This window comes from Cygnus atratus, chromosome 2, assembly GCF_013377495.2.
Source record: "Cygnus atratus isolate AKBS03 ecotype Queensland, Australia chromosome 2, CAtr_DNAZoo_HiC_assembly, whole genome shotgun sequence".
In the NCBI taxonomy this organism is placed as follows: Eukaryota; Metazoa; Chordata; class Aves; order Anseriformes; family Anatidae; genus Cygnus; species Cygnus atratus.
In genome coordinates, this window is record NC_066363.1 from 44646844 (window position 1) to 44661097 (window position 14254).

Below are 14254 nucleotides of genomic sequence, written 5' to 3' on the forward strand. Positions count from 1 at the left end.
GGAAAGCGAACCCCAGGTCTGCTGATGGGTGCCCCAGAAAACACCCCTCAGAGGTTTTTAAGTGTTAATCCGTTGCCTTTCAATAGCAGTGTGGAGCAGCTGGGAGATGCCTTGGCCACTTAAAAGGGGTTAATGTGCTAACAGATCTTTTTGGGGTGCTCAGTCCCGGGAACTGTAAAGCAAGTTAAATTGATCAGCATTGTTCTTTATTGGTATTTGCATTTTAAAAAATCAGAAAAACGAACAATGCAAACTATTGTGAGGGACAGTGAGAACACAGCAGGCTACAAAGACAATAAGGGGACAAGGCTTAGGGAAAATGGATGAAGTGACGTGTCCAGGGTGGCACAGGAAGGCAGTGGTGGAGCTGGGGAGGTGGCTCCTGTGTCCCCAAGCCCCTCTTGCCCACACGGCCCTACGGTGACATTGCACAGAACTGTGTGCTAGATGCAAGAAATGGTTGCAACATGATGCTCTGCCCAGCACGGGCTTCTGCCAGTCCCAGCTCCTCCACACACCCTTGGCACATCGAGTGCATTTATTTTCCCCTTTTTGTGTCTCCCAGCACCTTTTGTTGCTCCTCAAAATTCTCCCTCGGCAAATATACGGATGGAAGGTTATGTCCAAAGGCTGCTCAGCTTCAGGGCACATCCTTCTGTGCCAGCCTCATGTGGGAGGCGTGCCTGTCTCCTATTTCTGAGGCTTTTGTTTTCCTCTCCTTTTCATAATTCTGAAGCGATTCAATTTATATGCAATTTTCTGTCAAAATGGCTCCTGTTGGTGCAACAGCACTGTGTGCCTTGACTGACAGGCAAGGCGCTCCGGCTCCTCTCTCCGGTTTGCCTCTCCTCACAAATAACCCTTTAAAATGCACGCCTGACATCTGAGGAATTCGCCGTCAGAAAGAGGCACGGATGGCTGCTGCAGGAGGCAGACTTAAGGGATCAGTGGCCAAACTGCTGGGATAAGTCCACAGAGCCTGGAAACAGATGCTCCGATCTCAGCACTTGGAAATTTCGATCTGATTTCCGCTCCCTCCTTCCCCTGGAGAAGTTCTTTAATGACAGTTACAGAGGGAAATAAATAAATAAATAAATAAATGAAGCAGGACCTGAGAACCAAGTGTGCTATAAACCCATTTCTTGAGGATGCTCAGGAGGGCCACCCTGACAGCAGCCCAAAGGTGTCCACCTCACTGGCCCACCTCTCCCCGAGGAGTTTCAAACGGGTGGCAGGGAGGGCACAGGCTTCAAAAGCACTGGCGAGGATCAGAAAGCTGCTCTGCCTCTGAGAAAGTAAAGTCAAAGTGTTTCTTTTCCCCGTTTAGAGAAGTGTGAGGCTCTAATGGGTTTGAGGGACTGTGAGGACGACTTTCCAGATGCACCAAGGTAATTATAAGCTTGAATGGATTTCTGAGGCCCAAACCCTGCCCAGATAAATCACTGCCTGTCAACCACTGGCTACAAATGAGCTGCTCAGAAAGCCTTCGGACTTCTCCTTTTTCCCCTGCTCTCTCCTATATCTTCTGGTAATGGGCCTTGACACCTCACTAAGGAGGCCCTGATATTTCAGCCGTCGCTTGCAGGTGCTGTGACAGAGCTGGCAAGTTAAGGGTATAAGGATGAAGCAGACAGGGGAGAGAGCTGGGCTGCTGCTCCCAGCTGTGGCACTGGGGCTGGCAGTGGGGATGTGCAGAGCCAAAAGATACCCAGAAGCAGATGAGTCGCCAAATCGAGGTCTGCATCTGTTTTCCGAGCGTGACACTTCCCCATGTGCCACATCCCCAGCCGCCGTCTCTAGAGGAAACAAGACCCAGGTCCCTCGTGTAGGAAAAATGCAGGAGGTGGGTGATTTCTGTGAACTTGTTACGTGTGGGAGCAGAGCCTTCTCTCTCAGATCGTCTGCATTGCTCGCATGGCAGTAAGCCCACCCGGGTCACTTACAGAGCAAGCTGCATTTTCACAAATACGCTGAAGAAACCGCACACCCCCGACCAGATAATGAGGGCACATTAATGCTGCCAGGTGCTTTTGTCACAGTTTGCCTGACTCAAGGCAAAAGGCAGGGTGCCGCACCCTGAAGGGTGAGAGAATACCTTAATAAACAGCATTTCAGATGCCAGAGACCACAGCAACACCTGCAGAGAAACTGCACGTGCCCCGGGCGCAGGGGCTCTGTGCCTCCCACAGGCACCTTTTGTATCCCGGCTGCTGTCATGACTCAAACGCGAGCACACGGAGGGAGGTACGAGGAGTTATTCAGGCCTCCAGAGGTGATTGCTCATTCCTCCAGTTTGCATTTTAGATAAGGGATGGGAACGCTGCATTTTTTTTCAGACCGTGGCCTTGTTTTTGTGAGACAGGTACTGTAAAGGTTCAATTGAATTAGGGTTTTCTTTCCATTTTTTGATTTCTCAGGTGGGAAAGTGCGTGCAGAGAGGCTGTGCCCAGGACCAAGCTGCTTCACTATCACCTTATCAATGGAAATCATCCCCACAGCTTAATAACCTGAGCTGCCCCACCACGCGGTGCCTGCAGGATTCCTCAGGATCAATGTGCAATCCCTGTGCTAAAGCAGCTCTCTGGGGCCACAAACGCCTGCTCGCACCTTCCCCAGGGAATATGGACATGCTGCAGTTTTCTGAGGGTGAGGGTGAAAAGCTTGAATGCTTGAAAAGAAAAAAACCAACCAACCAACCAAACAAACAAACAAAAAAACTTGAATGCACATTGCCTTCCCCAGCTGCCTCACAGCCATCTCACACGGGCCAGAGTTTTGCCTCGAATGTATGTTAAACCACCCTCTGTTCAGGTGTGCTTGAGGCCAAACACGCCGCCACAGGAACACTTCAGCACCAAACAGGTCTTGCCACTGTGCCAGCAGTCCAATTTTTGTTTTCAGACGACAGTTCGGACGTAAAGCCCAGCTCTCAGATGAATCAGAAACACCACTTTTCGTGGACTGTGACCATTTCAGCCAAGGGATTCGGATCTCTCTCCATTATTTACTGTCCCTCTGGCCCCGCACCGTCTGCAGACTTCACTAGCAAATAAACCTGTGTGTGTCTGAGCGCGTACCCTCAACTTGATCACTGTTTAACAATATTGGAGGTCTGATGAACGGTGTAAAAAAAAATCTTGATCACCAATGTCTCCCTAGAAACATCTTGAGATCTGCCGTTGAGCAACTTCCTCATCTGGTATGTAAAGCCCTAAATGCTGCAACCCTCAAAACCCAACCGGCATATGGTGCGGAGACGTTGCCTTGGAGACACCCAAATGTGCTCTGCCGGAGCAGATGCCTTGGGCTTGCCGGGAAGGCGACGAGCCTGCCCGACCTCCAGCCCACGCTAGCTGGCCACGGCTATGCTCTCAGCACCTCGTTCCTTCCTGGTGAAGACCTAGTTTAGCTGTGCTCACACATCCACAAAAGGGAAGCAGGAAAAGACGCAGGCGGGCTGGGGAAATGTTTTTAAAGGCTCCAGAGCTGTGCTGGAAGCTGCGTGTAGCTCCCCAGGAAAAAAAATAAAATAAAGATCCTGAGATCAAGATCAGTGCTCAGATTATTTGGGCTACAAAATTATTTGGCTAGGAATTAGCATCAGTGGTCTGGAGAGCTGCTTGCCTAATTGCCTTGGCCTCGTGAGCTGCCTGAGGTGATGTTCCTGGGTCATGCCTTGGGTGCCTCCTGCAGCAGATGCGACTGAGACCCTCCAGGAGCTTGCCAGAGGTGGAAAACTCACCTCTCACCCCTGCACTGCTGCCCCAGGCCTGCAGGGCATCCACCGGGAGCATCACTCACAGCCTCCCAGCAAAGCTCCGGCTCTCATCTGGGGGTTGGGACAGAAATGAGGAAACAAATGGGCACTCATTGATGTAAGAACATTTCCACCACCACCACCAAAAAAAAAAAAAAGAGAGAGAAAAAAAAAAAAAGAGAGAGAGAAAATGAGACAGAAGCAATCTGTTTCTTTTCCTGGAAGGAACTTACTGGCATATGCTTGATTTGGGTCCACAAAGACACTACATTGGCCATTTACATACCTTTGTGCTAGGCAAAGTGCTCTGTTGCTGTGAGGGCAGGACGGAAGCAAACTCCTCCGTTAACACAGGGAGACACCAGGCACCGCAGCAGCATTTCATCCTCAAGTCTGCTGAACATGGGGCCTGGCCAACATATGGGCTCATGAATCTTTCCTGACAGCCCTGCGGTGGCAGAAGGAGGGAGTGGAGCTTCCTGGTTATAAATTGGTCATGAATAAATTTAGGTTGGTAATTAGAAAGTTTCTAATAATCAGAGGCATGAAGTTCTGGAAGCGTCCAGATAGGAGAGGGAGGGATTATTCTGCTGCACCTCTACAGAGAAATGTAGGGCAGGAGGATGGGATCTTGAAGAGAGAAGGCTTGGTTTGTCCCATGTTTCAGGACTGGTTGCCTCTGGGGTCCGGGAGGAAATTTGTCTTCCCCCACTCACTGGGGGGAAGCATCTCTCCTTCCTCTTTCTTTTGTATTAGTGCTGCTCTCCTAATGACACAAAACAATAGCCCTGGAGCCAAACTTCTCCCAGGCTTTGAGTCAAAATGAGTCCCAAATGAGTCTGAAAGAGATACTGAAGTGAATGGGCAGGGGGCATCTTCTAGCACCCCTTTTCCTGCTGTTGTAGGTGCTGGGGAGCTGGAAAAGGAAGGGCCAAACTCATGTCCACTCCCTTTACAGCATCTCCCTCTGGCACTCTCGGGGCGCCAGGCTGGGGTTAGATGTGCCGCTGGTTGAGCACAGCTGATGTTCCCAATGGGGCTGCTGGCAAAGTCTAGTAGAGTTCAGTGCCAGTGTGAAAGGTTAGTGCAGCCACAACCAGGCTGTCATTCCTGCCTGTCAGCCGATTTATGGACACCTTTGTCTTCTGAAGAGCAAGCTGAAACCACCCCATGGACATGAAGGACCGGGGAGAGTGAGGGGAGCCAGAGGCCCACACCACTGTGCCCCACTTCTCAGGAAGCTATGGGGTGGAGAACTACATCAAGCCCCACAATCTCCTGTTTTCTCTCCTGTGTGCCCTAATACCTGCTTCCCACTAAAGCAGAAGTGTGGCATTGTCAGCAGATGCCAGACACCGCCACTGAGCAAACACATCTTCTCTTCCAAGGTCACGTTCAGGTGGCGGGGAGCCAAGGCAACCTGCTCACATCTGGGATGAGGACCTGCATGCCCTGCAAAGAGCAGCAGCTTGCCAGCCTCCCCCCAGACCTTGAAAAATGCTTCGAGCAACCAGAGCAAAAATGATGCCACTTTCAGCTAGTCAGGCTTAATTTGCTTCATTATGCCATAAACTCTCTGATTTTTTTCATTATCCACAGAGACTTTCAGGATGAGCTAAGGCTCACATGTTCAATGTGAATGAGATAAGCAGTAAAAATAAAAGATAAACAACCAAAGGGAAAAAAATAATAATTTAAAGTTATTCAGGGGCTCCAGGGAGGAAGAGAAGGAGGAAGGAAAGGAAAAAGCCCACAAGCCTATTTCCCATCCTTTCTTTAGATCACCTTCATGCAGCATCTGAACTGCAGTAATACAGCTAGCAAGCTCTTTCGTTTCTTTTTTCTTTTTTTTTTTTTCATTGCTTCTTTTGTTTGATGGCTTTTGTAAACACGAGGTTCAAACAGTGGCTCTAGGAAGTCTTGGCTGCTGAGTTATTGTGAAAAGTACTCAGATGTTGTGCCCTCCCGCTGGGTGTCTTTAGGTAAATCTCCAGCCGATCTCAAAGCTGCTCTCCTTTCGTGCTGTTTAAATATGAACACTGCTACTTTTCCACAGCATCCACCTTCCCATCAGAGCAGAGCCCCCGGTGAGATCTGGCCATACAACCCCCACCAGCTGTGTGGGGCCCAGCACGCTACCCACGAGCACGAGGGCCACCACCAGCAGGCCAGGCCTCTCCTTGCCACGCGCATGTAGCAACGCTCCCAGAACAAGACAAAATGTCCCCAAAAGCACCTTTGTACCATGGGACCTGTTAAAAAGGCCTTCCTCTGTAAGGAGAACTAGGTCAGCGCTCCTCATGGAGGGAGAAGTGGCTCTGTGCTGGTGGCAAAGGCAGAATTGTTGGGCTGGTAGTCAGCACAAACAGCTGTCTGCAGATGGGAGACTTTAACTCCTATGCACGTAATGGCTTGAAAACTTTTGGGGAAGGGAGGAGAGAGTGCTACAAAGATTTGAGACTTACAAAGACCGCTCAGGCTGGCTTACGATCGCTGTAAGTGAGGTGAGCTCCCCTCATCCTCCAGGGCAAACTTCTGACTCACCCAAGGTAAAGGCTGGAATTTCAGCAGGATGCCCCCAATTTCTCCAGACAAAGATTAAGATATAGGTAATTGCGAGATCAAATAATTTGAAAATGTAATGGTCAACGCGTCTAAGCAAACCTTGACTGGAGGTCAGTTTGAACACTAGCACTTGAAAAGGAAGTTCCGTAAACCCAGAGATCCCTCTTCCAGGTGCATTTCATCTCAAATAAAACTGAAATGCATTCAGATACCAAGCACAGGAGCAAGATGTTTAGAAAAGAATAATATAAAAAATATAGGGTGTTTTTTGTTTGTTTGTTGTTTCTTTTTCTTTTTCTAAGATATCTGCATAACCAGCAAATCACTCAGCCCAGAACTGCAGCTGGTTCACAGAAGCAGCAGTAGCTTTTACACCTTTTAGCCATAGGTTATGCTAAGGGGCCCAGTCCTGCTCCTATAATTGCTCACATTGCCCAGACTTTGCAGGAAAAAAAAAATACTGTTTTTTTTTCCTGCTGTTGATATCAGTTTAGGAAAATTTACCTGCTGATCTCAGGAGGAAACTGGGGCAGAGTATATTCCCCTCTCTGCCCCCAGCAAGTCCCATACATGCTCTGTGTGAAATCAGGTAAGAAAATAAACATCGGGACTTCACCTTCAGCTGTTTCTGAACAGCAGATCCTGTTTCTTTACATTCAGATCCACGAAGTAAATTAAAGAAGTATATCCTGACAGGCAAACTACATCTTAGTCAACTATAAACGTAAAATTAAGATACAGATAAGCAAACCCATTGTTCTCAAATATTTGTGCCATCACCTCTGTTTGGCAGTTTTCCCTCACTGAAGGGCAGCAGTTGTCTGGTTCGTGTAAGGCTTAGGAATAATGTAGTGAAGAGCTAACATTGCCATCATGTGGTAAGCATTAGAAACAGAATTATACTTTGCATTTTTTCTATATCCAAGTATCTTTAAAATAATAAAAAATAAAAACCAGACAAACCAGCACAGGCGCACAGCACCCACTGTTTGGAAAGTAGGTAGACTAATAACATGATGCAAAGCCACAAAAAGTTTCAGAAAGGTTTCGTTGACTTGTGAGGACCACCACTTGCTGCTGATGCACAGCACACTGTCAGAAACACAGCGTAGTTACCAAAGACTGGTATATTCTCTTGTTTCTCTGTCCCCCTTTCCTCCTAAGAGTAAAAAAGATGTTTCCACAGAAGCAATTGAGGAGAGTCATGGTGTTACAGAACCAAGTGTCTTCCAAGGCATGTAAAGCTCCCTCAGTGCTTTAATATCACTGTCCCCCAGCACATCCCCTTCTGTCGTGTGGTGTTAGGGCAGAAACAATCACCCACTGGCACTTAGCCCTGCCTGGAAGATGAACAAGCACGTCATGTGCTCATTCGTACTCTAGTAAAGGACTCATAAAAATTTAGCCAGCATCACACATTCATGGCACACAGAATTCATACCTGCGTTCAGGTACAGCTGTCCCTGGGCAAACGGTGAGGTTCCTGCTCAGAACCGTGACAGCTACCAGGTAATGTGGCAGGTTATAGCACCCTCAGCATCATGGAAAGGTTTCAAGTTCCTCAGTAGCTGGCAAGTGGTATAGGGGGGAATGGACACAATGGACAAATTCTTTGAAAGCAAGCACTTCCAAAATGGGCAAGGATTATAGAAAAATCACTTGTGAATTCGTTATGACTGATATGCCTTTCAAATTAATTTGAAGTTTGAGTTTCAGAGTAGGTGGATTTAATCACTTTGAAATCCAATGTAACTCAAAATCTCCAGGTGCTTGAACATAGCAATCAATCCCAATTTTAATCTCAATTTGCATCATTTCTTAGGCTTCTCTTCCTTAGTTATAGCCATTCATTATCAACCATGTGCTTGAACTCAATTTCCAAAGCATATAAATAGCTTAAGACAACACAAAGTGCTTGAGCAAGCAGATGCCCAATTTTGGCTTAAATAAGCAACACTAGGCACATAACTACTTTGAGGCATACATTTTTAGAAGCATATGCTCATGTTCATATATTGCTAAATACACTGATGTATTTGATAATATAAGCATATAGGTCTTACAACCTTCATTCTGATATTTTCCCTTTTCAATTTTATGACAGTAAAAATAATTTGCTTTTCAGCTACAAGAGATCTCAGACTACCATTTCTTCATTCAACATGAAGAAAGTGCATCCTGTCAACAAATTGCACACAAGGAAACATATGGAGGAAACGGATGCTGACATTTAGAGATGTAGACTTTTTAAAGTGTGAAGACTAAACCCATTATTACAGTGTTTCAAATTGATTAATTTTTAGGTCACGTCCCTTTTTGCTTATTGGTTTTGATTAAAAAGTAGTAATTATATGCTGCATAGTTTAAGGAACTGTAATTAGGGTCAGGTGTAAGCTATTGATGTAAGCTATCAACTTCAAACATTCTGAAAAGCAAGCATGGTAAAGGAAGTCACCAAATTTCAGTCTTGTTAATACACCTCATTATTATAACTGCACTTACAGTACAACTGTATGCTTTTAGACTTCTGGGGTATGGAAGTATCCCAGGTAACTGCTTACAGAAAGTTTTTGGTTGTGGGGTATGTTTTTTTAAGTAGTTAAGAAGAGCATTTCAACAGCAATTTGTCAGTCTCCCAAACACTGGCATACCTGCATTCTAACCAGAAGATATATTTTCAATTGGCCTGAAGTTATAAAAAAATGGTTTAATTGATCATTTCTCACATCAAGGACTGTGCTGGTAATTTTGTTCATTCCGTACCATTTAATAGCAGACCGCTTTAAAATGTCTGAGGACCTGAACTACTTTGAATAACAAAGTACACAAATATTTCAAACAATATTGGGTATGGAGTACTGAGCATAGTCTGTATGGTCAACATGACGTGACAAAAACATCCCTGTGTGTTTCAGAGAAACCATGACCCCAACCCTTGGGACATGAATAAACGAGACAGACAACAGTTCTTGGTCAGGAGCAAAATGAACTTATGTTTGCAATTTAGATCCATTTGTTATTTCTGAATAATCAGAACGTAGACACAAAGTAAAACATAACTAGAAGCTCATTTTATTTCTGTTTCTTCTCTGTCTTCTTGACTTTTTTAGAAGTCTTCTTCTGGAGCTTCTTAATTTCATGCTTAATGATCCTGTTTCTCTGTAAAAACAAACAAAAATTACTATTAATCAAAATGAAAACTGTAACAGTTCAAAAGCATCATTCATTAATTTCAATTCTAATCTTTCAGGTTCTGCCCTTTCTGATAATCCCCCTTTGCTAACCTGATTATGTTTTAGTTAAGTCAACAGATTTACCATGCATTACATCTAAAATGTCAAATCCCACCTAAAACTGTTCCACCAAGTGGCCAACATCAGTCTGGCTGGAAACTTGGGCATCCCAACATCCCATGTGTAAGGAGATTGTTACAGAACAAAATATTATCTGTGGCCAATCAAGAATATTCTATTTCATCTCCTTCCTCAGCTGTAACTGGGAAGAATGACGCACAGATCATGTGAACTCAGCTTTGATCAATGACTGAATTGGTGGCCAGAGGCATCAAAATTCAAGGCACTCACATACTTCGTGTCAACCAACTATAAAAGCAAGGCTACTAACATCTGTGTATGACTCTAAAGTGAAGCTTACAAGCAGAAACCCTGTAAGGAAACCACACTCAAACACTTACCATTTTCTTCGCTTTCATAACCTTGTAACGATCAAAGTCGGTCATTTTGGCTTTCTGTTTGGAAAAAAAAAAACAAAAAAACGTGTAAGTTATAAAACTCGGAATTTCAAAACATTCCACAAGTAACTCCGATCATCTGCAAATGAGGTCTAGCTACACACCTACAAGTAGTTCACTACAGGCCTTCACTGGGAAGTGAGGATGCGAAACTAAAAGTTGTAATTACTGAACAAAACAAACTTTTACAGTAAAATTACAAGAAGTTAAAGCTGATAGAGATTTTAATCTACACCTTAACTATTTTTAGTCTTAGCAACAGAAAATACATAGGTTATTACATTGCACCTAATTTTCATGAGCAGAAGCACTACAAAGTACATTACTCATCCAGTCAAAATCTGTACCTTTTCCCTGGCTTCAATCTTCTTTGCCCATCTTGTCGCTGCCCATTTTTCGTTTATATTTTCCTTCTCCCAGGCACGTCGCACAAACTTCTGACGAGCACTGCATTAGAACAGTCACAGGGTTATATTCACGGTCTTTCCAAAAAAGACTCTCTAAATGCTAGTCCATTAAATTTCATCCAAGATCATCCTTCTACATTCCTTCAGATGCTCAGTTTAAGCCAATGCCACATGCGTCTCTGTGGCCTGATTAACATCTTGTTATGTAAAGGCTTTGCTAGAACTGAGTGTATAAGTGATTTCAAGAGGCATATTAACACTCCCAGCAATGCTTCTGAATCAGAGAGGCAACTTTTTTTTTGTTGTTTCTAAATTACAAATTTAGATAGTACCTAGAGTGGCCCTGCTGAGAGTCAACTTACTTAATATCTGAAGACAACCTGAACAGCAGCAAAAGCAAAGCTGCCCAGTATTACTGCAACTGCTTCCCCCACTGCATGCAGCCCATACCTACCTGCAAGTTGCCTAGGCCAGTCTGCTGTTTCCTTCCCTTCAGTTATTAGCCAGCAGCAAAAATAAAAACTTAAACGTACTCAACTGTCCTAACGCAGTCTGCCCAATTTTAACTGCATACACGCTAGAGCATTGATTTAATGATGTACAAATGCTCTTTATCAGATCATGTAATTCAGGCATAAAGTGAGAGCACGTTTCACATAGGCCAAATAGTGCAAACACACCTGTGCGGGAACTTGATCACGAAGTCAGTCAGCTGCATGCACTTGAAAGGCATAGCCTGCCTCCTGACACCACTGCAGGGGCCATCGACCAGGGCCTGGAAGAACAAGAAAACAGTTGGTTTTAATCTCATAATTCATTTTTTCAGCTTTTCCAGGATCAAGAGACCTTTTCATCACGTGAAAAGAACCTCCTGGTCCATGCATTTACTTTCAGCACACAGAAGTGCCACTTAGGAAGAACTTTACCGAAAGGGTTGGTAGGCATTGGAATGGGCTGCCCAGGGAAGTGGTTGAGTCACCATCCCTGGAGGTCTTGAAGAGAAGTTTAGATGTAGCCCTTAGTGATATGGTTTAGTGGAGGACTTGTTAGTGTTAGGTCAGAGGTTGGACTCGGTGATCTTGGATGCCTCTTCCAACCTAGGTGATTCTGTGCATTTTTAAGCTTTACGCTCCAATGGACATTACTCAGCCACGTGTTCTCAGGAGCGATACAGGGAGGGGTTCAGTTTGCCAGTGAAAACACGTGTTCATTGAAGTTTCATATACAGTAAGAGCTATTAAAGCTTGTATTTTTGCCAATTGCTTATTTCCTTGACAAACTTTTTCAGAAACTCTTCCCTTTCCGACCTCCCCACAGCCCCCAGCGCACGGGCAGCGTTCCCCCCCCCCCCAGCTCACCCTGTTCTGGTCGATGACATCCACGATGGCCACCAGCTTGCCGGCGTGCGGCCCGAAGGCGACGAAGGCCACCCTGCCGATCTCCACGAAGCGCTTGAACACCTGGGGGGGGGGAAGAGGCGGCAGCCGTCAGTCACCGCGCACCGAGACCCCCCCCCCCCTCACCCCTCCCCGGCCGCCCCTTCCCTCACGTGTCCGGCCCCGGCCCCCGCCCGGCTTCCCCCGGCCCCGGAGCCCCCGGAGCGGCCGCGGGCCGGCGGCTGAGGCGCGGGGAGGCCCCGTGCTCACCGCCCCCCGGGCCGGGCCCCGCCGCCGCCCGCCCGTACCATGATGGCGGCCGCGGGCAGAAAGGAAGAGGAGGGCTCAGCGCCGTCGGAAGCCGCCTCCCCCCCCAACCGAGGCGCTACTGCGCATGCGCGCGGGGCGCCTTCCCGCCCGCTGGGGGGAAGGGAACGCGTGGCGGAGGGGGGCGTGGCTAATGGAGCAGAGGGCGTGGCCAAGGGGGGCTTGCGGATAATGCACTGGGGGCGTGGCTAAGGTGGCGCCGGCGCGCCAGCGCGTGGCGGCGCGGGGGGTTGGGGCGGCGCCACCGCCTTGTGTCTACCAGCGAGGCGCTTGGGGTTCAGCCCCCTTGAGGGACTGCTCCGATGGCAGAATAATACTGGAGGGACGCAGCAAATCCAAGGACTCGTGCTCTGGCAGAGGCTGGTATCTTGTGGGTGAGCTCCAGAGAAGGTTGGCAGAGCAGGATGGAACGTGCCCCCCAGCGCCACTGGTTAAAATTGCCCTGCTCTTCGGAAGGCAGAGTGCTCTAATGAGGACATAGACTAAAAAAAAAAATACCAAAATTGTGTATGTTTTCGTATCACAGTGCAGAACTGAACCCGAATTTGGAAGAACGGCTTGGTGGTACACGCTGCAGTACTCTAGGCACGATAGAAAAATGCAAAATGAACTTGTAGGTAGGAGTGCGTGTTCAGAACAAACTCCTAGGGTAAAAGCAGCACTATGCTTCAGCTTAATGGCACCTGGTGGCAAAGTTACTGCTTTTCAATAAATAAATATATAAATAAAAGGAGCATTTCAGCGGCTGCATTATATCCACCGAGGTACAGAGGAACACGCACAACTCCTCACACAAAATGGAAGCACCTGCCCTGTGATGCTAAGTGAACCACTTCCTACTGCGCATGGCCAAAAGCATCTTGGCCAAGCTGGTGCCACAGATGCACAATCGTGCTGCCAGGACACATTTGTTTTCTTCTCAGACCTCGGCACCCCCAGAGACAGGTGCTGGGCTGCCCTTTATTGCTCCGCACCTATTGCCACATAAACTACATTTCCTAGAGAGTGAAAACACAGGGCGCGCTCTCTGTGATCCCGCAGAACGGGTCTTCCCCAGCTTGACGGCGTTGAAGCAGTGCTGTGGATGTGGTGAACGAGGTGGAGCGGTGTCTTGAGGCGTGACCAGCCTGAGAGCATCCCACAGATCTTGGCCGAAACGTGCTGTAAGGAGAGTTTTCAGAACAGCGAAACGTAAGCACAACGTACGGCAGAGCACCAATGGAAAATCTGTCTGACCTTCATTCCGACAGGTCTTCTGTCATCAGTGGAAATAAATATCCCGATTGAGCTGTAGGAAGTGTAGTGTTTATGGTGTATATGATTTTGTTTCTACAATACAATAGAGCAGGTAAAAAAAAAATGCACCTAATTGATGTATTTATTATGCAAGTGCCTGGGGAACTGATCATAAAAACATTAAAGAGCACTTAACTCCATCAGGTATTCTTGAAAGTCCCATCCAGAATACCATTACAACAATATTTTACTGTGTGCTTTATGATAGTAATACATTAATACCTGTATTAATCCCGTTATTTTTGCTCTGGGTCAAGGCAGTAGACAATGGCTTTTGGATTCTTCTGTTCTGCCATGATCTGGAAAATACTTCTCCTCTCCAATTCTCTCTACATTGTCTTCATTGCCATTCAACTAAATATAATTTGTTACTGAAATAATTGAACAATAATAATAAAAAAATAGAATAAGAACTCCCTAAATTGGGGTATAATTGACTATTGCACTCAGTGGTTTTCTTTTTCTGTTCTCTTAACTGCTTTTCTCCTCCTTCATCAATACTGAATTATGCCATGCACTACAAGTTACTGCTTTCTTTTGCCACGTTTGCATGTTGCTTTATGAGAAGTTTCTCACTTTTCCCCGCCTTCAGAAATGTCCTCTGGTATTTCCTCTCTCACAGGTTTCTTCTGGTGGATTAAATTTTTTATGCTTCTTCATAGTTGAAGTTTTGCTTCACGTTACACATTCCTCTCCCTACTCCCAATGCCTGAGGATTCTTTTTGTAATCAATTTGTGTCTTGATCTACTGCCAAGGATAACTGAGAAGTGCCTC

General features: G+C 46.3%; 1 protein-coding gene across 2 annotated transcripts in view; it reads right to left on the reverse strand.

Moving 5' to 3' along the window:
* Positions 1–9288: 9288 nt before the first annotated feature.
* The window catches only part of RPL14 (ribosomal protein L14), a 70361-nt gene continuing 65395 nt past the window's right edge, over positions 9289–14254 (reverse strand). Inside the window, exons 1-6 of one of the 2 annotated variants that reach the window (XM_035549892.1) lie at positions 12165–12286; positions 11839–11940; positions 11161–11255; positions 10421–10520; positions 10017–10070; positions 9289–9481 (exon numbers count right to left, since the gene is read on the reverse strand). In XM_035549892.1, coding sequence (XP_035405785.1) covers positions 9395–9481; positions 10017–10070; positions 10421–10520; positions 11161–11255; positions 11839–11940; positions 12165–12167 — 441 coding nt within the window. In that variant the 5' untranslated portion in view covers positions 12168–12286 and the 3' untranslated portion in view covers positions 9289–9394. Of the gene's footprint in view, positions 9482–10016; positions 10071–10420; positions 10521–11160; positions 11256–11838; positions 11942–12164; positions 12287–14254 lie in introns of those variants that run through there. The other variant, XM_050708701.1, reaches the window with a different exon arrangement.